Source organism: Patiria miniata, unplaced genomic scaffold (genome assembly GCF_015706575.1).
Source record: "Patiria miniata isolate m_02_andy unplaced genomic scaffold, ASM1570657v1 HiC_scaffold_18, whole genome shotgun sequence".
Classification (NCBI taxonomy): domain Eukaryota; kingdom Metazoa; phylum Echinodermata; class Asteroidea; order Valvatida; family Asterinidae; genus Patiria; species Patiria miniata.
This window is the reverse complement of record NW_024037056.1, coordinates 11,543,040-11,565,827: the sequence shown is the minus strand read 5'-3', so window position 1 is coordinate 11,565,827 and position 22,788 is coordinate 11,543,040. Positions and strand designations below refer to the sequence as shown.

The following is a 22,788-nucleotide window of genomic DNA, read 5'->3' as shown; positions in this document are numbered from 1 at the left end:
AACACGTCAGTGCACATACATGTATACCTCAACTCGAATCAAAAGAACAGAAATACAAAACAGTACGTCGTTCCATCATTCACATTTTAATTTGTCTCAGTGTCGATGATTTTGACACAACTTGTTGTGGACACAAAAATCTGTTTACAAGATATACACATATAGTCTCATTAAATATAGGAATATAATAAATATTGGTTTTTGTACCTTTTGATTTTCGTATCATTTCATTTAAAAAACACAAAAAAACAACAAAAAAACATTGCATTTTTAACCCACATTCCAAAATTGGAAAATTCTTTAGATATTGTGCTCCCGTAAGCTCTTTGCCATATTTCGTTATTAAAAAATATGAGATATTAAGTGATTTTCAAGAAAACCGATGTTTGTTTTTTCAAGAAACAGATATTTCAAAATCTACAAATATATATTTATACTCTTGTAAAGTAGCATACGAAATGATTTTTTTGAATGAATGAACAGATTAGCACACACATAAATTAAGGGGAGGAGAAACAAACCAAATTTGTGCTTGTTTCACCACCACGAGTAATACCTCAGAAAAAGAAAAAAAAGGATAAAAATAATATTTCATTTTGATACAAGGGGATTAAATTTAGTTGAACAAAGACAAATAACTGGAATGGTTTCAATCCAACAAAAAAATTTGTTCACCAACTGAACAACTTCCATCGCTCAGGCTACCAGTATTTTTACGGCATCCAATTTTGTCAATGTCTATGTTCTTTTGGATAACTAGAGATTTCCTATGATTTTTTAATTAAAAGGGGAAAAAATTCCACCCTATGAGAAAAAATTAACGCAGAACAACTTTAAACACACTCGGTTTTTGTGGCAAGTAACCATATACATTTGGATTTGAATTACACACAGTTGAATAATTGAACAAAGCTTAAGTTTTTGGGTCAATTTCTAAAATTGATCTTCATAATATGCAGAGGCGTAGCCAGGGTGGGGAAAGTTGGTATTTACCTCCAATATCTTGATTTTGTAAAGACTGGCCTTTTCCATTCAAGTGCCTTTTTTTTTACCAGCGGCCTTTTACAAGTGACCTTTTTGTAATTTCATGCGACTGTCGGCTGTTGACTGCGACTGTCGAATGTTGTGCCGCCCTGAAAAGCGCCATCTATTGTCTGATAGTCGGCATGATTGTCCGGTTGAATAGTGCGCCCATTGAAAGATGGTGCCCCACCCACCCACCCACCCACTATTTGACTTTATGGAGGCCAAGAGTCCAGAGAAAAAAACCGTCTATATTTCTGCACAGATGTACTAGCCTTTTTTCACAAACTCCCCCCCCCCCAATAAAAATGACCTTGCTACGCCCCTGGTACATTGCATTTCTTTCAGGCATTTGGTTTAAGTAAAACTTTATTGCATTTTCCTACATTTCAGAATAAAATCGTTTGCTTTGGATATATACCAACCTCTCTCACACAATTTTTGGAAGACACAAAACTATTTTAAAGTTATATATCAGATTTAAACGCCATTTTTGAAATTGCGATACCTTTAAGAGTACTGGCATTTTGGACCTAATTACTGTCCAATACTGCATAAAGAAAGCTAAAAGGGTTACCAGCCAAAATGGCACATTAAATATAGCATTTCACTGGTTCCCTGAATTTCCATTTCAAAGTATTTCAATGAGTTATCAGCAGATTGTTCGTTCACTAAGCTAGTGCCCTAAGGGGGCCCTCGCACGTTCATGCACGGACCCACTAAAAGTACATCACATGATCACTGTGGTGTTTCTTCGTTGAACGTCTTGTACCTTCCCTCAGATCCCTTGTCTGTGCCGTCTGATGCTGGCAAGGGTAACGCAATGTCGTCGTTTGGTATAGGGGCGAAACGTTTGATGAACTTCACGTACAGCAAATTCAAGAGTAGTATAAGACCGAAAAAGCCAATCCACTGTAAAATGAAGAATAAAACGAAACTTATGTTAAAGTAGTAATTTTTGGATTCTTATCTTGTTGCCAATTCTCTTTCAGATGCCAAATTTGAAAAGAATGCCCAGTAGGAAATACAAGTTAGCTGTAGGCCAAAAAAAAAAGGCTCCGGTTTCCGGTCTGCGCGCGTGTCGCCGTAGCCATGCGCGTCGGCAAAATTAAAAGGATTTTTTTTCAATATAAGATGACGTCTCAAAACCGCCAAACTCACTGGTTTGACTGGAATCCTGCTGCTGCACAATTTTAATGTGTTTTTAGATGGGGTTACGATCGAGTATAAGCTTTCTGTGGCCTCTCTGGGCTCCCATACATTTTGCACAAAATGTAGTCGGGCACCATTTGCAGTCATAAGCCGACATTTGAAGGGAAAAAAAGTACAACAAAAAAAGCCGCGTCACTGCACCACTTTTGGGGCAAGCTCCATTCCAGAAATGGAAGACTTTTTTTTGGCCTTGGATTGTATTTTTATTTTAGTTTGCTGTCTTCTCATGCTCTTGTACACATTTTATGTTTTTTTTTTCCTTTCATTTTTTTTTTATTTTTGCTTTCACTGAATTTTTCAAGTTGTATTTTAATAAACATGTACTTGGACATGAGCTCATAAATTATCAATTAAATTTGGATTTACTTAAAAGCAACTGACATTATACTTGAAATGAAATTAATTAATCAAACAATTCCAACCCATTCTTCGGTTATTTTAACCAGAAAATATGGTTTAATTATAATTACTCAAAATTGATTTCTTCAAAATTAATTATTGACTATCGATTGAATGCTTTCCTCCAAATTTTACAGTTTTTCTTTAAATTATTGTTCTTACCTGTACGATCGTGATCATGAAACTCTCGTTAGAAAAACCATACCAGGGATTGGACTCCTGTATCGTCGTGACGATCCACCAGATAATCAGCGCTACAGCCTCCAACGGTGCAATAAATCTGAGAAAAGAAACACACTTCAGGATTTGTTGGAGATGTCTAGAGTAAACTGCAGGGACGTAGTCGAGTCCATCACAAGTCCATCACAAGTCCATCACAAGTCCATCACAAGTGCATCACAAGTCCATCACAAGTCCAGTCACAAGTCCAGTCACAGGAAACAGTGGATGAAAAATAACAAAGGAATGCCAAAGTTTGACAAAGTTAGCCTGAACTCTGTCTAGTTGACGATGATTGGACTATGCTAGTCGACTATTTGGAACCAGCCTACTGGGCCTGGTCGCATCGCTGGTTATCAATAGCCTCGTTTCATTACTTAAGTGCAGAGGGAACCATTGATAAGAGTGCTGTGACGCATATTGCAGCCACTGCAAGAAACACTGGGGCGAACCCCTTCTCTTAACGCTAAGTGTTACTGGGTTCTTTAACGTGCATTACACAACACACAGGACCTACGGCTTTACGTCCCATCCGAAGGACGAGGCAATAATGGTAAAGTGCCTTGCCCAAGAGCACAAGCACCATGTTCCCCATCAGGATTCGAACCCATGTACCATGCACACGAGTCGAACACCGTAACCATTGGACCAGAGCCCCCAACTCCAGGTCAAAGAATGTTAACAATCCAAACATATACTGGTGACCACCATATGATGACAATGGTTCGACTAGAGTCGTTCGCACTTTAATGTTACAGCGCATGCGCACTGTTTGACACCAACCAACCATTGGTTGACTAATGGTTGTTGCGCGAACCTGCCCCAAGATGTTCACATGCTCTATTGCATCTGTGTGACGTATAAACTTACCGTAATCACAATTTTTTTAAAGAAATATCAATGAAATGTATCAAATGTAAAAAAAAAACTCACTTTACGATCCATTCCCAGATAACAGGTAGCGGCCAGTCGCTCTCGCTGAAATTGTTGGCCAGTTCTTGGCGGAAACGTTTGGCGCCGAAGCGGATAACCAGATACTGCAAGGCCATCCCTGACAGAAGAAGCGCAAAACCCCAGACAAAATCCTGTCACAGAGGGGAAAAAAAAAATCAAATTTAACCCTCCTTTGCAAACATACAGTCTGTGCCAAGTTGTCCTTTTCAGTTAAAATCAATCAAGTGACTCTTTTCAACAGTTCAGAGCTCCCAGCCTACATAAACTAGGATTGACTGGCTGTGCCTGTTAAACTTGATACAGCTGTGCTTTGACTGTAGGTGATTGATAAGACAGCTGTGCCTACCACTTGTCTGCTTTTTTTTTGTTGACTGAATTTGACTAGTCACAGTGCTTGCTTGAAATATGATCTGACTGTTGGTGACTAGCCTGTGTAAAATGCATGGCAGGGGAAGAGGATTGATTTTTTGACTGTCTGTGACTGTTCAGATAGCAGAAGTGTTATAACAAGTCAACAATTATTACCAAAAGGCTTTCAGGAATCCTATAAAAAAATCCTATAAGATCCCATAGGTTTCTTATAGGGTTTCCCTCACATCCTATAGGATCCTATAGGTGGTCCCAAATAAGTTTATAAGATAGGACCATAGGACAATAGGTATCCTATAGGATTCTATAGTAACATGTAGGAGATGATGAAAAACCCATATGGATCCTATAATATGCCAATAGGTATCCTATGGGATTCCATAGTAACCTGTAGGAGATGATGAAAAACCCATAGGGATCCTATAGTATGCCAATAGGTATCCTATGGGATTCTATAGTAACCTGTAGGAGATGAAAGTATAGTATGCCTTACGTCTACATGTACGCAGATGAGGGATCTTTTAAAAACTTGTAAGGTTCCGTCTGTTGTTAAAAGTTAATATTCAAGAACGTTTTGAAGAAATGTGCAGGCTCTTTTGTTCAAAATTCTCACACTGGAATTTTCACAGTGTTCAGTGCAAAAGTTGCCATTGCAGAGTTCATATACATAACAAAATAAACTAATCTGTTTTATTGATAACTAAGTGTTTTTAGTTATAGTTATAATCATAAAGTTAGTTAAAGTTAACAAGTACCTGGTTAATTAGTTTAATAATAACTCAGGCTCTGTTTGGTATAATTTATTTTGTCCACACAGTCATGGTATAAACTACTAACTATAATAGGTTACGTTTATGAACCTGCTGGGTTGAACTGACAGTTTAATCAACTAGTGGTCACTTAACTGGTTACATCACCAATTTACCTGGTTAACGAGAAAGTCCAGGCTAAGAGCAGACCCCAGGCCCAGAAGAAACACCAAAACGGTCACGGCTAGCGTTGCCTTCTTTCTCGATACTGAAAAAGCAAAAGATCAAAAGGTCAATACATTTTTGTATTGTCATATTAGTGTCAAAATTCGCCCTTGAACAAATTACATTGACGAATTGGGGTACCGCCAACATAGGGCGGGATAGCTCAGTTGGTAGAGCACCGGAACGGAAATCCGGAGGTTGCAGGTTCAAACCCCGCTCCAGTCAATTTCCTCGTTCTATTTTGCAAAAATAATTCCATCTTATATGGTCATTGTGGATACCACATAAAGGGGCACCAAACACATAAGATGTGAACTAAGTTAAACTTGCCGAACAAACAATTTACAGGTCCCAGAAAAATATAAAAGTCTAGAGATAGCACGGATAGACAAAGATTCTAAAAAGTCTCAATACATGAGCAATTGACAATTTCTGCTAGTACAAATAATTAAGTATACGACACATGTTTCACAGTATGCAATTAAACACATCAACAAATTAATGGCGGCTATTCACTACAACATATGCAATATCTTAACGAAAACCACCTATATCATGCACATGGCTCATATTTTACACATATTCTAGTTCAATTAGAAACAGCATGTAGGGCCTTTCCTTGTTGCCTAGGCAACCAACGCTAAAATCTCTCTTGATTGAACAGCAAATGTTGCAAATCCTTTTTTTGGTTTGTTTTATTTGTTTTGGTCATTTAACTATTATTAGATGCCGATGCAAAATGCATTTCTGGGGAGGCAATGTGTATGAGTTGCAGCAAAGTTTGGACAGAAATAGATTTCAACATTTTGGTGAAAACAATATCACACGCATGCCACCATAAAATGCAACAAAAATCACTGGAAGTCACAATTAGCAACATAACAAATGTGACCCCACCTTCACGTTTACTCCTTCAATTGCTGAAATAAAACACTGGAAGAGAAGAAAGATTGTTAAAGAATTGTCTTTGAACTTCAATGAACTGTTAGCTCTCCCTTCAGAGTAGACAGGTTACCTACATGTATAGGCCTTTTCACACTGTCCAAAATCTCCGGGTAGCGGCCGTTCCCGTAAAGGACAGTGTGAACGTCGCGTCTCTCCGATCCGTGTCGAAAACAACTCGGGCTGAACCGGGTTGGATCCGGGTTGGTTTCAACACGGTTCGAAACGGAGATAGTGTGAAAAGGCCTTATGTTTATAAGCGTAATCTGTGAACAAAAAGGATATAAATTGATGGTATTTGATATCATAAACTGCCTGTTCACACTAGAGCCTCTCAACCCAGGTTGAACTCTGGGCAAACCCAGTGCCGCCCCGGGTTGAGTTTTTTTATTTTTCAACCCCGTGTTCAACCCTGCATCGTTTCAAACCTGTTTCGTGCAAACCCAGCTTACTTCGCTCGGTTATAGTATTGAACCCTGGTGAGAGTTTCAACCCGGGTTGAAAGTCTCAACCTGGGTTTGGAGCAGGGCTTGAGTTCAGCTCGGGGCGAAATCAACGCAGGGTTGCAACCCTGCATCAACCCTGCATCAACCCTGACATTTATCTAGTGTGAAAAGGCCTCGACTTATAAGGGCTCAAAGAAGGAATGGAGTCGAGTCCATCACAAATCCAGTTACAAATCCAGTCACAAGTCCAATCACAAGTCCAGTTACAAGTACATCACAAGTCCAGTCACAAGTACATCACAAGTTCAGTCTCAAGTAACAGTGGATAAACAATAACAAAGGAATGCCTTTGTCAAAGCTCATGTGAATAGCTTGCGAGTTGAATTGGGACTGGAGGACTTTGTAATGAACTTGAAGGGACTTGCGATAGACTGGAATATATGTACATCCCTGGCTCAGAGGTTTGCTTTTGTTTGAACGTTTAGGCGGACTGGAATTGTTTTCTGTGGATGAAAATGGTTTGTTACTGGTTATCCCCCTTAATTTGTGACTGGAATTCAGACTTAAATTGTGATATATTTGTGACCGGACTTGTGATGGACTTGTGACCCATCACAATAAAGTGCCTTGAAAATGAGAAGAATACATGTACCTCCAAAATCTTTGACGTTGTGGACAAACAACTCCAGCTGTGCCACAAGGGAACTGAAGCCCGCAAGCAGGAGCGAAAAAAAGAAAATCACCGTCAAGACGCGGCCACCGTTGATTTGGTTGTAAAGAATCGGCATCCTGCGGGAAACAAAAGTGAAATAATGAAGGAACCAACACATTTTCATAATTTCAATCTTTCCATTATTATTTTCATATGTGATGCGATCAAGCTACATGAGTCGTTTGTTGACCATGGTCAATTTTTTTTTTACAGATTTGAAAAGAGCACAATCTCAGCATAACTGTTGTGAAAACCGCATGCTGATACCATCTTTAGTTCAAAATTTATGGAAGTCGGAACACCAAGAAATGTGATGAGGTGATGTGACGAAGAGGCCCTATTTTGGCCAAAATCTCCAAATGAAAATTCCCGACAAACGACTCATTTAGCTTGATCACATCACATTATTTAAAACAAATGCAAAATAAGATGTTATTTCTATTCTATTTTTTTTTTCATTTATATTTTACCAAACAAAAGTAAGGCCTGTATTTCCCGGTCCGTTCTCTTTCAGAAGCGCAACGATTTCCTCCGTTGATGACCCATTCTTGACTTCCGTCGCAAAAACCGTGGAAAAGGTCAGCATTCCACAGAAAAGACTGCAAAGAAACAGGTGAAAATGGCATTAAATTGAGGTGCATTGTTGCAAACCACGTAAGCATTAGATATCACAGCTGCTCTATGTAAGTTGTCACAAGTCATCATTAGCCACCAGAAGTCCATCACAAGCCAACAGAAGGGAGTCTCAAGTCAAGTCGCAAGCAATTAGAATTAACCACGACAAAGGCATTCCTTTGTCATTCATATTCAGCTCCGTTATTCGTGACTGCCTTGTGATTTGAATTGTGATTGACTTGTGACTGAAGTTCTGATTAACTTGTGATTGTGATTGACTTGTGAATAACTTGTGATTATGATTGAACTTATGATTAACTTGTGATTGACTTGTGATTGAACTGTGATTGGCTTGTGATTGAACTGTGATTGACTCGATTACAATTCTAAAACAAAATTTTTGGAATTCTTGACAACTTGTCACACATTACAATTATAAGGTCAAAAGAAAGAAATACTCAGTCTCTGGTCAGCGCGCGCGTCGATTTTAATCATGCACGTCAACCTTTTTTTTTCTTCAAATTAACACGGAACCTACAACAGCGCCCTCTATTGCCGCACCTCCTCAAATTTTTGTACCAAGGAGCACCAAGGAATGGGGAAATTGCACCAAGGCAAATGATAAAGGGTACCAAGGCAAATTATGGAGGACACCAATGTATAATGAGGACACAAAAAAGCAAAATAGTACCCACCTTGTCTGTACAATTCAAGCTTGAAAAAAAAAAAAGCCACCAAAAAAACACAAAAAAAACGCGTCGCCTCATCAATTCCGGAACTTTGGTCTGACCAGAGACCGATTTTTTTGCTGTTGGCCTAACAAGGAAACGAATGAATTAAAAACCTGAATAATTGACATATCTCTCTTCATAAAAATATAATCCCATGCATGGTAGGGCCTCCTTTGGTCATATGTCTGTTGTTGTCCCTTTTGAATTTTTAAAGATTTTCTAACCTTTAAACTTTGAACTTTGAAGTTTGTGTTCTGATACATGCGACAAATTCAACTGTCATTTAAACAATTTCAGATGTAAGATCAAACCTAACATCTGGTTTAATTCAACTTGTTTTATTGAAGAATAAAAGATCGGAAAAAAAATGGAAAATATCCAGAACATGCTTTTAATGAGATGGGTATGTTCCTTGCGCTATGGGCAAATGGTAATAAAAAATAAACTATGCACAACGACATGCTGGTACCAACATGTTGGGCCAAGTAGAAAATACATCTGGTATCCCTCTTCTTTTTCTTTTACGGTGGCCACATTCATTTTTTTTTTAACCTATTGTTTTCCCCAAAAAACTCTCTAAAAGAAATAAGTGAGTGAAACCACAGGAAAAACATCTTCATGGTAAGAATTGTGAACTGCTATGCATTTAACGTCATTTGAACAAGCTGAACGAAAATAACAGTTTAATTTGTCTTCAAATCTGCAAAATATTAACCTAAATTACCTTTAAAACAAAATTGTAAGCAAACGATTTTTTTCCCCATCTTTTGAATAATTTCTTTTTACCCATGCAATATGGCGAGTGTGAGATTATGCAAAATATCAATCATAAACTGTGGAATAATTAAAATGCTGTGTTCACTTTGGATATGCCAATATTTGCAGTATGCCAGGCGTGCCTATCGTTTATGTTGTGTTTTTAATACATGTATGTCAACTATTAAAAAGTCAACTCTGAAATATTGATGGCTATTTTTGTCTGTTTTCCTTGCATCTTTTTGTTCATTCGTGGAGGTGGGAAAACTTCCATGTTTTATTGTATTTAATGGGTATTCATCAGTTCGTAGAATGGTAAACGATCAGTGGTGGACAGCTGAATTATGTAATCTCTTTATCAAAATAGACATAACTTGGGAACAGAGTATGTAATAATAAAAGACGTGAAATTTTCAGAGTTACTAGTCAATAACATTTACTTCATCCCTACGTTATTTTATGAAAACGTATCTTTTTAGAACTAGTTTTCTAATTCCGTAACATTCTTTTTGACTCACACTGTATGTGAACAATAGCATGCAACAAATACTGCAATTTTAGTACTAATAATGAACTCAGGATGTCTAACGGAACGTTAACTCTACGAAAACCAAACAACTGCCACATATGTTACAACATATCAACAAGCTTTTGACTTTTGTTTGAAAATTATAAGTGCGTTACTCATGAATGCTACAGCATACCTGATAACATTGTTGCAGATAGGCACTAGGGTGGCGTAGCGCACGATCCCGTTTTGCGCGGTCATGAAAGCGGCGTAGGATACGAACAGCCCCGAACCGGCCCCGGTGTCAAATGCATTCTGGGTAATGGCGTCCACCCACATCCGAGGTTCCTTGAACTGAGCTGTTTTACGTTGAAAAATAGGAAAAGACGACGAAAGTTCATTTCAATTAGTTCAAGCTTCTATCAAAAGCTTTTATCTAAGTTTCCAAACTTTTTTAAAACTTTCTGGGTCTTATTCTGAAGGCTGTTTCCAAGATCTTTATTTTACCACAATTTTCTCTAAGCGTTTCTTACACGAGACAAATCTAGTGGTTTTTTTTTACAAAGAGGATATTATACAGTGGAACACCGCTATACCGAACACCGCTATACCGAACATTCCGCAATACCGAACATCATCCTTGGCTCCCGGTTTTAATGTACAAAACGTACCAAACATCGTTGTTGAAAAAAGTCAACAGATAAAAAAAACACCGGTTGTTACATGTATTAAACACTGTTTGGGCCACTTTTAATTCCCAAACATCAAACTACCCATGGTTACATCGTGTTTGAATGTCGAAGAGCGATAGATGACTATTATTTCCCAAAGGAGTGAAAGGGAAAACCACTCTTTGCTAAAGTTTTGTGACAACTTCTCGTGCGGCGGTGGGATGTGAAAATGCCAGTTCAGTGACTTCACTATTGGTCTAAAGAGGGTATACCGGCGGTTTAAAATCGCTATACCGAACGATCGTTACTACGAACACTTTCTGTGGATCCCATGACGTTCATTATAGCGGCGTTCCACTGTAGTACGTAATTTTTTGTTGCTGGAATACTCCATACTTAATCCATATTATCAAATTTGTATACACCAATTTTTTTGTATATACTACTGTTGGCCACTTTTGTAGTCACTTTTCCTGCTTAATTGTTCAAGGCTCAACAATGCCCTTTGCAGTTTAGGCCATCAAACATTAAATTCTGGTCCCTCCCCCCCCCCCAGCCTTTTTAGGTTAACCCTCCAGGAACCAACAGAGGCCCACCGACCCCAATCGGGCGAGAACATGAACTGCAGCCCCCGTCCGGCGTACTCCAGCGTCATGGTCCAGATGAACGTGAAGAGTAGGAGTAGGAGGAAGATGGGCACAATGATGCAGTTGGCCAACTCGATGCTCTTGACGCCCCAGGCCACCGAGACGGCGCCGAAGAGGATGGCGACAAAATGGCAGAGCACGGGCCACCAAGAATCCTGCAAAAAAAAAAAAAAGTACAAACTATTATGCTGTGGATTCCAATTGGAAAAAGTATCTCTTAAAGGGAATATATACAACATTTGCAAACATCGAAAAATAAAACTACCAAGTTTTTACGAAATACCTTACTAGGATGTTGGAAAATGACAGTCTAAAGCATCCTGTAAAATGATGGCACCTGGTGTGAAGTCATTTTCAAGAAAATGGCATTTTTGTATCTGTTTCCAGCGGTGGTCGGCTGACCACCGTTGGAAAAACCCAACTATTGTGCAACTACTGCTCAAAATTTACCATTTTTTATTCAGTTCAAATTTTGTTTGCTATTGGTTATATATTCATGAATGGGTGCAGGCCAGCTAGACTTGTTCCCTTACCTTACAATTTCCCGGCATCTGGAAATTGATCCATTTTATCTTTAGTGGAGTCAGGGAACCAGACTACTTGAACGTTTTTTGTTTTTCTTGCTTTTTCCAGCATTTTCGAAGATTTATGCGCACTCAGAATAAAAAAATAGTCACACAAATACTTCGAGCATACTTCGTCCATAAATTGTAATAACATTTTTGATCATTTTCTTAATAATTAAAATACCTCGACAAAATTATAAAATATGAGGTTGCTTTCGACAGATGTCGTCGGGAGTTCGTTGACCATGAAATGGAAGAGATAGTAGAGACACCAGCCCACAATTACGGAGTAGTACGCACTGTCAAGAAATAAAACCAAAGTGGAAATATTCATTGTAAAATAACTGGGAAACAAACTTATTAAATGTGGACAATATTTTGCAATTCTTTCAAAAAATCATCTTCAAGACCTTTTTTCCCCCCATGATTCAAAAATATTAATTTTATGTAAGTTTATGATTGCCACCTTTAAATATTACATATTCTATTGATTTGTTTAATTACTGATGTGGAAAGTTTAGTGCACACTTTGTTATTTTATTTTTGTCTTGTGTTTGAAGTTGATATCAGACACGTTACATCCTTAACTTTATAATGCAACATCTAGAACAACTAAAACATGATGTTTCCATGATATCACAGTACCTTTTGGTAAAAAAACTTGGTGTTTTCATAGAGCGAACCTTTATTTCATAAAAGTCTTTTACTTTGCTGTTTCAAATTGGTTTTAGGCTCAGTAACGTATGTAACAATGGAGTTGCCCAGATTGCATCAATCATCTTCTTTTGAAACAGAGCATACAATTTCTTTACAACAAATGCGACTGAACCAGTGACCTTGTCGTAAAATAAAAAGAGGATTTTGTTATTGAATTTGAAGAGCCCACATCAATTGTTTGACAGCTGTGAAAGCAATTTTAAATGCAACAGCTGTTCCTGATAAATATTTATTCTGTCGGAATTCCACAGAGTATTTTAATTTGACACACATCTGTTGGCAAATACCGGTACGTGCACCTTCACTCTTAATTTTAGTAATATTTGAAATAATTACTTATTATGTTATTAAAACTACATTATAGTGTGAAATTGCACACACAAACACACTAATCCCATACTGAATTCACACCTTTATTAAATTATGTACAGTCTACAGATTTAACTCAGATATGGCTCATTTTATAAATCTGGAGTCCGCCATTTTTTCCTGTCCCGGTTATGTGATTTTATAATTCTGATGCATTCCTTAATAATGCAGCCGTCCTCCAAGACTGATTATGAATAGCAAACTGGCTACCCAACAAATAAAAAAATCATTTAAAGTCAAGTTCTTAATGATACTTCAATTGAAATTACAAAGTACCAAGCAGGGACAGGAAAATGTAAAGAATGACCCATATAAGGCCTGAAATTTGAATAAAATTTTTGTCAAAATTTACTTCGGAGTGGAGGGATCATTTGTTTGTGTGTGGGGGATACATTAAAACCCTAACTTTTTTGGAATAAGCATTTTCATTATTGTTGTCAGCAATTTATTTACTTGAAAGCCAAGCAAAATACTGGGTCAAAGGTCAAGTCGTTAAGGGTCCATCCTCAACACCTGCACAAACAAATGGCCAATTTATTTGTATAACCAAATTATCTTCCAGTTTGCAAACAACGATGATATTTGAACAAAACAGTTGCAAACTTATTAGTTATGTTAGCATTTCAATTTATATAATGTTTACGTATGTGCACACAGACTTGTTTCACATACCTAGTGTGGACTTTCCTTTCTTTTCGTGTAGTTAAGGAACACCAGTGGAAAAACTCATTTTTCTCAAACTGTGAAAACTCTTACAACCCAATTTTTTTTCAATGATTCCCTTTAGTGTTTCTCTTCATTCTGCTACAGATAAACCTAACCCAAAAATGCCTCTAAACCTGTTTTCCAGAAATGGGGAAACACTGTGTGGACGTGGGCAAGTCCACACTTCGTCGCTGCTACCTACATTATGTGGACGTCTTTTGTTCGGAAGTCCAAGTAAGACAAGCTCATGGATACGTGTACAAATGTGTATGCATATCTGTTTACGGTGTACGTACTTGAATTTCGAACCAGCAACAATATTGAACAAGAAAATGAGTTTGCCACAATGCCAAATTAAAAAAAAAAAAACAATTAGGGATGATATCCAATGTGCAGGCATTTGAGATTTTTTATTGACTTTGCACTTGAATTTGTTAGGTTTTTAGTGTCTTACGAAAGTACATAGCTGGGTAGAGAAAAATATGTAACTGAATATTACTGCCTTTTCTCAAAGCTACAGTCCATCACTTGCAGCTATCCAAAAAGTAACTGACGTAATTATTTTTGAAAAACGTACTTGGTTGAAAGATAGGGGACTAAACTCCCTGTGAAATTATTATTTCTGGCAAGCTGTCATTTTGAAGAAATCAACGAATGAAGGCCTTTCCAACACCATTGTAATTTTTCGTTAGTACATATGCATTTCATTTATTTTATTCGGCGAAGCAAGCGCAAGCGTTGGCACAACACACACGCGCACGGGGTTGCTGTAATTCATTGGATCGGTGCACGACATCGCGTAGCTGCAATGGGCTCAGTGAGAATGTGTCTCGGATGCTGAACTCCGGTTCAATTCAAAACATGATTCAGTAATTTTTGATTTGAAATCGAGATCCTAGAATGCTGTATTTCTCGGAATATACAGCTGAAGCTGGGCTGAAAGCTCATCAGGTTAGTTGTTCAGCACCCTTCTTTAGATTTTGAGCACGTTTGCTGCTTCAAACGAACAAAATGTACAAATTACAAATGATAGACTGGACGTACATGTACTTTTAATATTGTTTACTTGAATAAAATCTTTCACTACAGGGACTTATTCCCAAAAGTTTACAAATGGTTTGAAGTTTTAAACTCCCCTGAAAATAATTGGAAATTTCTAAAATAATTATTTTGTCACTAAACTCGGGCCAAGTTGTTTTCATTCGATGTCTCATTCAAAAGTGAATAACTGTTTGCATTCTAGAAAAATTATTTGAAATTTTTGGGGAACATTTTTTTAAAAAAAAGCACAGGGAGAGACTTTTGAAGCAATTTTTTTACTTACGCTATGCCCAGTGTCACCATGGCGATCCAGGCCCCGCCCCACATGTTGTTGTCGCCAATCATCCGTTGGAAGGAGACGATCGTGGACCGTTTGGTGTAGCGCCCCACGGCGTACTCAATGATCAGCATGGGTATGGACCAGATGAAGAGGAATAGGAGCCATACCATTAGGAATTGTAGACAGCCTACAAACGACAAAAAAAGGCCGGTCTTAAATGGTTAGATTAAACACCGGCTGGCTGGTCATAAACACTTTTCCAGTGTCACATGAAATTTAGACTCCTGTGAAATCCAGTGGCTTTTACACTTTTATTGGTTGAACGTTCACAGTCCTCACTTCGGCATGCGCAATACAATACCAATGAGTCAGTATTTCATACTTCTAAATTCACACTACGCTGGCACAGCTGCGTTCTGCGCCACATCGCGCAGTAAGCGCCACATCGCGCAGTAAGCGCCACCCGCATGCCAATCTCCATTTAAGGAGTTGTTTGCGACTACTTGCAAGAGGCACATACCACAACATACCAGTAGCTAGAGTGGTTTTTCAAAAAACATGAAATTGTTTAACAAAATCATTGAATATGTTTTTTTTTAAACTTGTTTGGACAATTTGACCGAAAAGGCATGGCTCATCTATTATCAGCGTGCACTCTCACAGCCGTTCTTAAAAAGACTAGTTTAAACCCAGCCGAGCACGTATTCCCTTACAAACTATACCGATCCAAACAAATGCTGCGTACAAAAAGTAGATGGATTAAATTTAAAGTTTCAAACAAGCGAGACATATGGTCAGTCGCTGACCTTTCAAGGTAAATCGCTGATTAAGGATTGTCTTTTACATTTCTGGTTCATTTAGTTTTAATCTTTAAATCCTGTTGCTGGTACAAACAAATAAATGAAAAATTTGAAAAAAAAAGAGTAATTCTCTTGGTTTTGAAATTAAATGGATGTAGTAGTTTGATTTTTTCTCTCCTCTATTTAGTTTTGTGGTTTATTAGAAAAAAAATAATCATGAAAATTCTGGCAATTTTGTTGGTACCGGTGCTTTTGACTAACACCGTTACATGTATGTATTTCTCTTCACATACCCTCAACTTATGCTAATTACTTTAGCACACAGCTTTATAGCAAGTGCTGCCAACGTGTAACTGTCACGCTACAGTAATATATGAGGGTACCCGTTATTCTTTCAAAACTGGTAGATAATCCAAGGATATATAATGGCAATTTGAATAAATTATAAAAATACCCTGAACTTATGATACAAATTGCACACTGCTTTACGTCAAAAGATTGATGCTACAATGATAAGGGTACATGTACAGTTCATTCTTGCAATATGGTAATGATTACCATTTGAAGGATAAATACTGGCCATTTGGAATGAATTATGTTCAGAAAAATATTCTCATATTATCGAACAAGTCAAGGCAAGTATCTCAAAGCTGGTCCCAGAGTGCACAATACTGGTGCCGGTGTACCCAACTGACCTATCGCGGTAAAATCGCGTTAGAATCGCGTCAACGCAGCTTGTGGAATATTGTCCAAATACATGATACAAATGGACGTGGAACGCGCAAAATCTGAGACAAACAAAAATTACTGTACAAAAAATCCGTAGGGTTGTCTAAGGCCAAAAAAAAAAGTCTCCGGTTTCTGGTATGGAGCTTGCCAAAAAAGTGGTGCGGCGACGTGGCTTTTTTTTTTTTTTTACCTGACTTTTTTGCTTCAAATGTCGGCTGATGACTGCAAATGGTGTCCGACTAAACTTAGTGCAAATATATGGGAGTCCAGAGAGGCCACATAAAGCTTATTCTCGATCATAACCCCTTCTAAAAACACGTTAAAATTGTGCAGCAGCAGGATTCCAGTCAAACCAGTGAGTTTGGCGGTTTTGAGACATCATCTTTCATTGAAAAAAAAACTTTTTCATTTTGCCGACGCGCATGGCTACGGCGACGCGCGCGCATACCAGAAACCGGAGACTTTTTTTTTGGCCTAAGGGGCGTCGCTAACTCGCAAACAGCAATAGGTCAATTGATTAAAGATTGGTTGTATAACACCCAAGTAAATCCTTGTCATCCGAGTGGAGGATTGTAGGTCACGCGGCATTCATGAATCAAACCATTGCACGGCCTACGTCATAACCGTGCATTTTTGGTTCCATTCATGGTGTCTTTTTGTCCCATCTCTTTTGATCTATTGCACGCCGCGCGCATGCTAAGACGCGCAGTGGGCCAACACTATATGATCTTTGCACTATTTAGACCATATCATGCGTTATCAAGTATAAAACTTGCCTTGAAGTTGATGCAGTCGCCATGATTTTTTTTGTTTGCCATTAGTTTAAGAACTTACAAGTTTTATTATTGTCAATGATTTGACTTTTAAACCTTTGTTAAGCTGAAAAAAAGTAGTGGATATGATATGTACAATATTGTGAGTTTTGTTTGTTCTTAAAGTTTTATACTTCAATCTAATGATCTACTTTGATGTTATATAAAAGAAATAATGAATGTTTTGCATTGGTGCAAAGGTGAGAATATTTTCATTCATTGAAAGATGGAATATTTTCATTCATTGAAAGATGGAATGTTCCATTCAACTCGGCTTCGCCTCATTGAATGGAACATTCAATCTTTCAATTCCTGAAAATATTATTATAATAATAATAATAATTTGGGAGGCTAATCATCCTTACTCGCAGCTGGTATGCTGAATTGCAAAGGATGCGGCTTCAACGTGGTCGGGCCGCTGGCACGTAAAGGCGCCTATGGCTGCCGGCCACATCGACCCATATATGACCACGGAGCACAGCCTGAGATCGAAAGTGTTTGATTTTTCCGGAGGGAGGAAAACCGGAGGGCCCGGAGAAAAACCCTCATGGCACAGGAGAGAACCAATGCACTACTCTACTCATATGCGATCCGCGGCCAGGATTCGAACCGTGGTCACCTTGGCGAGAGGCGAGTGCTTTACGCACAAGCCACCCATGCCACCTGCAATTCTCACCATTGCAGTCATAAACGTTCATTATTTGTATACCATCTAATTCAGGGCATTACCGCTGTTGCCGCCGTTGTTAGCTAGGATGCGGGGGAACCGCCATATGTTGCCGGTACCCACCATACATCCTATGCAGGTCAGGGCGATGCCAATCTTGGTCCTGAATGTTCCTTCTTGGCCGTTCTTGACAGGGACCTGCAAGATGTACAAATAAAATATCACTGATTACATTCAATAACCCAATACGCAATTCATCGCACAACAACTTTCCACATACCAAACTAGACCTTTGGCAGTTTTTTTTTCTTTGTATTTTTATTTTTGGCAATAAATATAATTCAGACAATCACTGCAAAAACAACTGAACGATCACAAAGTTTTTACAAATATCATGCAATTATCAAATACAACTGTAATAGTCACTACTATCAAATTTAAGACATTTCCAAAAACCCTCATGATACCTGTTTTTATTAACAAGGGTTTAAATGTGCAATATTTGGCAAAAGCTGTTGCAGATTTTGCAGATTTACATGTACATGTAGTTTCAAATTTGCCGACTATTGTCCTTTTCAAAACCTGTCAAATGCGTTTACACAATAACACAGCACCGTAGAAAATGTGTACACAAATGATCTGACACACCGTGCCCTCTGGAGACATGCACACAATAGGGAACAAAATACATGTATTGTATATGTCTCCACAGGGCAATGAATACATCTCCACAAGGTTTTCAGGAAATAGATGGATTTTACTCCAAAACTAGGAATTTCCAAGGTGGGTTGGTCTGTCGCAAATGGAAGAGTTTCAGAAAAGGGATATTAAGTCTGACTTTCAGCCAAGGAAATTAATTCTGGTTAAAATAAGAGCATTTTGAAACCACACTTTCAAAATCCAAAACTTAACTACACGAGAACCAAGAAATGTTTCCACAAGGATACAAATTTTAGTATGCGTGTGCTTGCAATGAACAAAATTATTAAGCCCTATAAAGTTGGTTTATTAACGTGAACTTGAACAATTAGCAATAAAATGGCATGGATCAGGCCTCCATACAATTCATTGTTGTTTGCCATGTGCATGAATATTGTGAATGTGAACGGATGAAAGTTTGTCCCTGTTCAATTAAATACAAATCTATACACTGTTTCAAGTTTTCTTAAATCATCAATTCTGCCCCCCCCCCCCCAAGATCTCGGCCATCAAGTGACGAATATTTGTGAAACTCGGTATGCATAGAGCAAATCATCATGAACATACCCAAGAAATTTCATGACTATAGGTCAAAGGATTTTAGAATTATGGCTAATTAATTACTCATATGTACGAATGGTAATTGTGCTCTGTGTACACGACATATATGGGAAAGTCGAGTTTTCCGAAAATTGTTTTCGCTGCGCAGCAACCCGTGGTCCGATTTTTATGTTTTTGGTAACAAAAGATGCGCAAGGCTCCAGGCTAAAAGGTCATAACAGCTGGGGTCGCGAAAAACAAAAAAAATTCAAGGCTATCGCAGAAAAAGTTGAATGAAAAAGTGATTCTTTTCTGATTTCAGTACTGCATACTCTTTTCATTCAAAATGCAACAATTCTATAGATAGCGTATCTTTGAATTACAAAATAGTGAACAAAATGCTTCGTCAATAAAAAAACAATTGTTGGGTCACGTGAATTCCACCTGACTATATTTAGTGAATTCAGTATTCAACTTAATGGTTTTGACTGCAGCACTCTTCTTATCTGGCTGGATTGACCAATGTTCAAGAGGTCGAAAAGCAAACAAGCTGCGTTCTAAGGTTAACAACAAAAACACAAAAACACTGTAGCAATAAAATCCTCCACAGTACAAATATTCCACCAGCTACGCATCATTTAGGACTGCTACAAACAGCCCTTGTTCTATGAAACAGCTAGGGCAAGTTTGTTTTACACTCCATACAGAGACACTGATTTTAACAACTCTGGAAGTTAGAAGTTTCAACAAACGCCTTCAGGCAAATCACCATAAAAACTATGAAAGAATTCATTTCCCCCCCCCCCCCTGATATTTTCTAAAGACTGCCCGTTTCCATTGAAATGCCATTTTTCCTCCGGTGCCCCCCCCCCCCCCTCAATATTTTTTAACGTGCCCCCTTTTTTTTTATTAAGAAGTAGTAGAACAGAAGTACCTTTTTTTCTGAACATGCTGAACAAGTACAACAAGTGCCCTTTTTGTGGCAGCGCCCGTTCGTGTGCCTTTTTTGTATCATTTGTCATGAATTGCATAAATTTGTACACATTATCACTGTTTTGGGCCAAATGAAGAGTATGGCAGGATTGCTAAGGAATTTCTGCACTGATCATGAGCAAGAGGCGCTCAGACTCCATGGACTTAGCTCAGTAATGACAGTATTTTTTTTAGTTAGACAAAAAAGTTTTGAAAATGGAAGGGGGACTTTCTTTTTGGGTTGAGTTTATAGGATTTTCTTCTCACTCAGTGTAAAATCTTTGTGCATTTGTTGCACTGTGCAGAATTTACTGAAGCTTATGCATGTCAACGTGGTCAACACGACAACAGACTACATACTAGCCCCATAAATGTGGCCTATTTACTGGAGTGCCTCCGTAAACATAGGCCTCACATCCACATGTACAAAAAACGTGTCGACTTTGCCAAATTTTGATTTTCACATTTAGGCTTACTGTTTACGTTTTTTTTACTTTAGAAACATTCTCACCCTCTATATAGGCTAATCAGAAAGTGCTGCCTTTTTCAGATGTCCATTTTTCGTGAAATTTCATTTGCACACGTTTGCGTATCAAAATTTCAACATGAAATTTCACAAAATATTAAACATCTGAAAAAGGCAGCACTTTCTGATTAGCCTATAAAAATAGAGGGTGAGAATGCTACTAAAGCAAAAAAAATCTACAAAGTAAGCCTAAATGTGAAAATCCAAATTTGGCAAAGTCGACACGTTTTTTGTACATGATGTGGATGTGTGGCCTATGTTTACGGAGGCAGTCCAGTAAATAGGCCACATGGGGCTAACTACATACATGTACTTGACCATGACCATCATTGACCATGTTGACAGAAGTGTAGACATCTCCAAACCACACGTACCTTTTCACGTTCGACAAGCTTGGCCGTATCTCCATCGTAAATCGCCGCCATGGTGTCGTGCAACTTGCGGGCATTAAAGCCAATAATCCGTCATTACAACCAGCTACATACACCGTTCATCGTCCATATAAAGCGTCAACTGATAGCTGATGAGATCGAAATCCTGCTGTCACATGCCAACTAAAGCAAAGTTTACTCAAGCGCAACGTCACACCCACAGCCGCGGTGCTAAAAAAAACCCAACAAAATATCAATAAAGGCGCGCCACGCGCACGTGCCATCTGACGAGCGCCACCTTCATGTGCAGTTATTCAAGTCACGGTTTCGCCTGCAGCATGGGATTCATACCACGGTTAAGAAGCTTTAGTTTTAGTGTCCCAACCAAATAAAAATGCCCTACTTTGGGGCTTCAAATTCAATGGCTTTATGTTCCCAAAACAGAACATCGGCCTGGATTGGGCTGCATTGCACAAAGTCAGAGAGTAAAAAATCTCCCGAACCATTTCTGCAGACAAACCCGTAGTTTGATATTCTTTTCATCCCATCCCACATAATTTTTGTTGTGCATAAAATAAAGCCATTCAATTCAATTTAATATAACATTTATTTGTACCCAACCATGAACAAAATACAATTCATGTAGCGTATACATTAAAGGAAAATAAATATAAATTTTGCATTGGAAAAACAAATAAGTCAATTTGTAAATGACAAAGCAATTGGAACCAGAAGCTAACGCAACTTGAGTGTTTATCCAATGGGCGCTAGTCATCAATGATGCGCGTGCGTGTATGACGTTTTTACTAACGAACCGGACATTTCAGCAAAGTCCTTCCGAGTTTTTTTTTTAATCACATCTCCAAAAGTGAATCTCAATCAACAACAAAAAGGGGAAACATTCTTTAAAATTCTGTCTTCTGTATTTTTATTCCATTTTCAATTGGCCAATATTTGTACATTTCATACATGACTGTATACAAGTTCAAATTAATCATTCAAAGAAAATTAAATTGGAATTATTTTGACACGAACATTTGGACAAATCTTGATCATTCTTAACAATTTACGTTCATTGTATTTCAGGGATAAGTGTTTTTTTCTGCATGTTTCATTTAACAATTAAAATTTGAAAACTCAAGCTCATCTTAATAAATCAAATTCCAATAGAAAAAAACTCGCCACAAATATTAGCAGGAAAAAAACAACCAAAATGTAGAAGGCACAAAGAGATCTCTAAAGAAATTCCAATGAGTCTTGCAAAGAAACTAGTGTTCTATAACGAGCAACACACAACAAACTCAAAACTCATATTTTTCAGTCTTTTTAATTAATTTTGGCAATAGTATTTAAGTCTCACAATAATCAAGCCAAAAAGGGAATTTGCAATATTGACAGCATTGGACTAGAAATTAATATGCTTAAACTTGGCTTGAAGTGGGTCCTTTTTACATATTAAGTGCATGTAGGGTGCTACAAATACACACCCATAATTTTACCACTCATTATGCTACAAGTGAGGTCTTGGAAACAATTTCATGGAGAATTTGAAAGCACAATTCCTCTGTGATATCAAATGCATTTTCGATTCACAAATTCTTGCATAATTTTTTGTTTTAGCTGCGGGATAACAGCTCAACAAATCATCATGTCTCTCCGTTAGTCCGTTAGTTAGTAACAAACGTTGACATTGTCTATTGCTCCTGCATATTTTGACCAATTTCAACCCAAACTTTGTCAAAAGTATCAGCAGCCCAGCCCCAACATGTCACATGACCAAACTGGGGTCAAAGGTCATCATGGGGTCACTGGGGTC

At 38.0% G+C, this 22,788-nt stretch overlaps 1 protein-coding gene and 1 non-coding gene across 2 annotated transcripts; one reads left to right on the top strand and one right to left on the bottom strand.

Moving 5' to 3' along the window:
• Positions 1-1,242: 1,242 nt before the first annotated feature.
• LOC119724606 (uncharacterized sodium-dependent transporter HI_0736-like) lies at positions 1,243-21,180 on the bottom strand. The gene is made up of 12 exons (XM_038195722.1): positions 20,976-21,180; positions 17,927-18,062; positions 14,860-15,043; positions 11,929-12,043; positions 11,132-11,333; positions 10,057-10,219; positions 7,721-7,849; positions 7,191-7,327; positions 5,102-5,193; positions 3,787-3,938; positions 2,797-2,914; positions 1,243-1,935 (listed from the first exon to the last, which is right to left on the bottom strand). The coding sequence occupies exons 1-12, from the start codon at positions 21,024-21,026 to the stop codon at positions 1,762-1,764; spliced, it is 1,653 nt and encodes a 550-aa protein (XP_038051650.1). The 5' UTR covers positions 21,027-21,180; the 3' UTR covers positions 1,243-1,761.
• Trnas-gga lies at positions 5,303-5,375 on the top strand. Its single transcript has one exon. It is a non-coding gene; the product is annotated as a tRNA-Ser (tRNA).
• Positions 21,181-22,788: the final 1,608 nt, after the last annotated feature.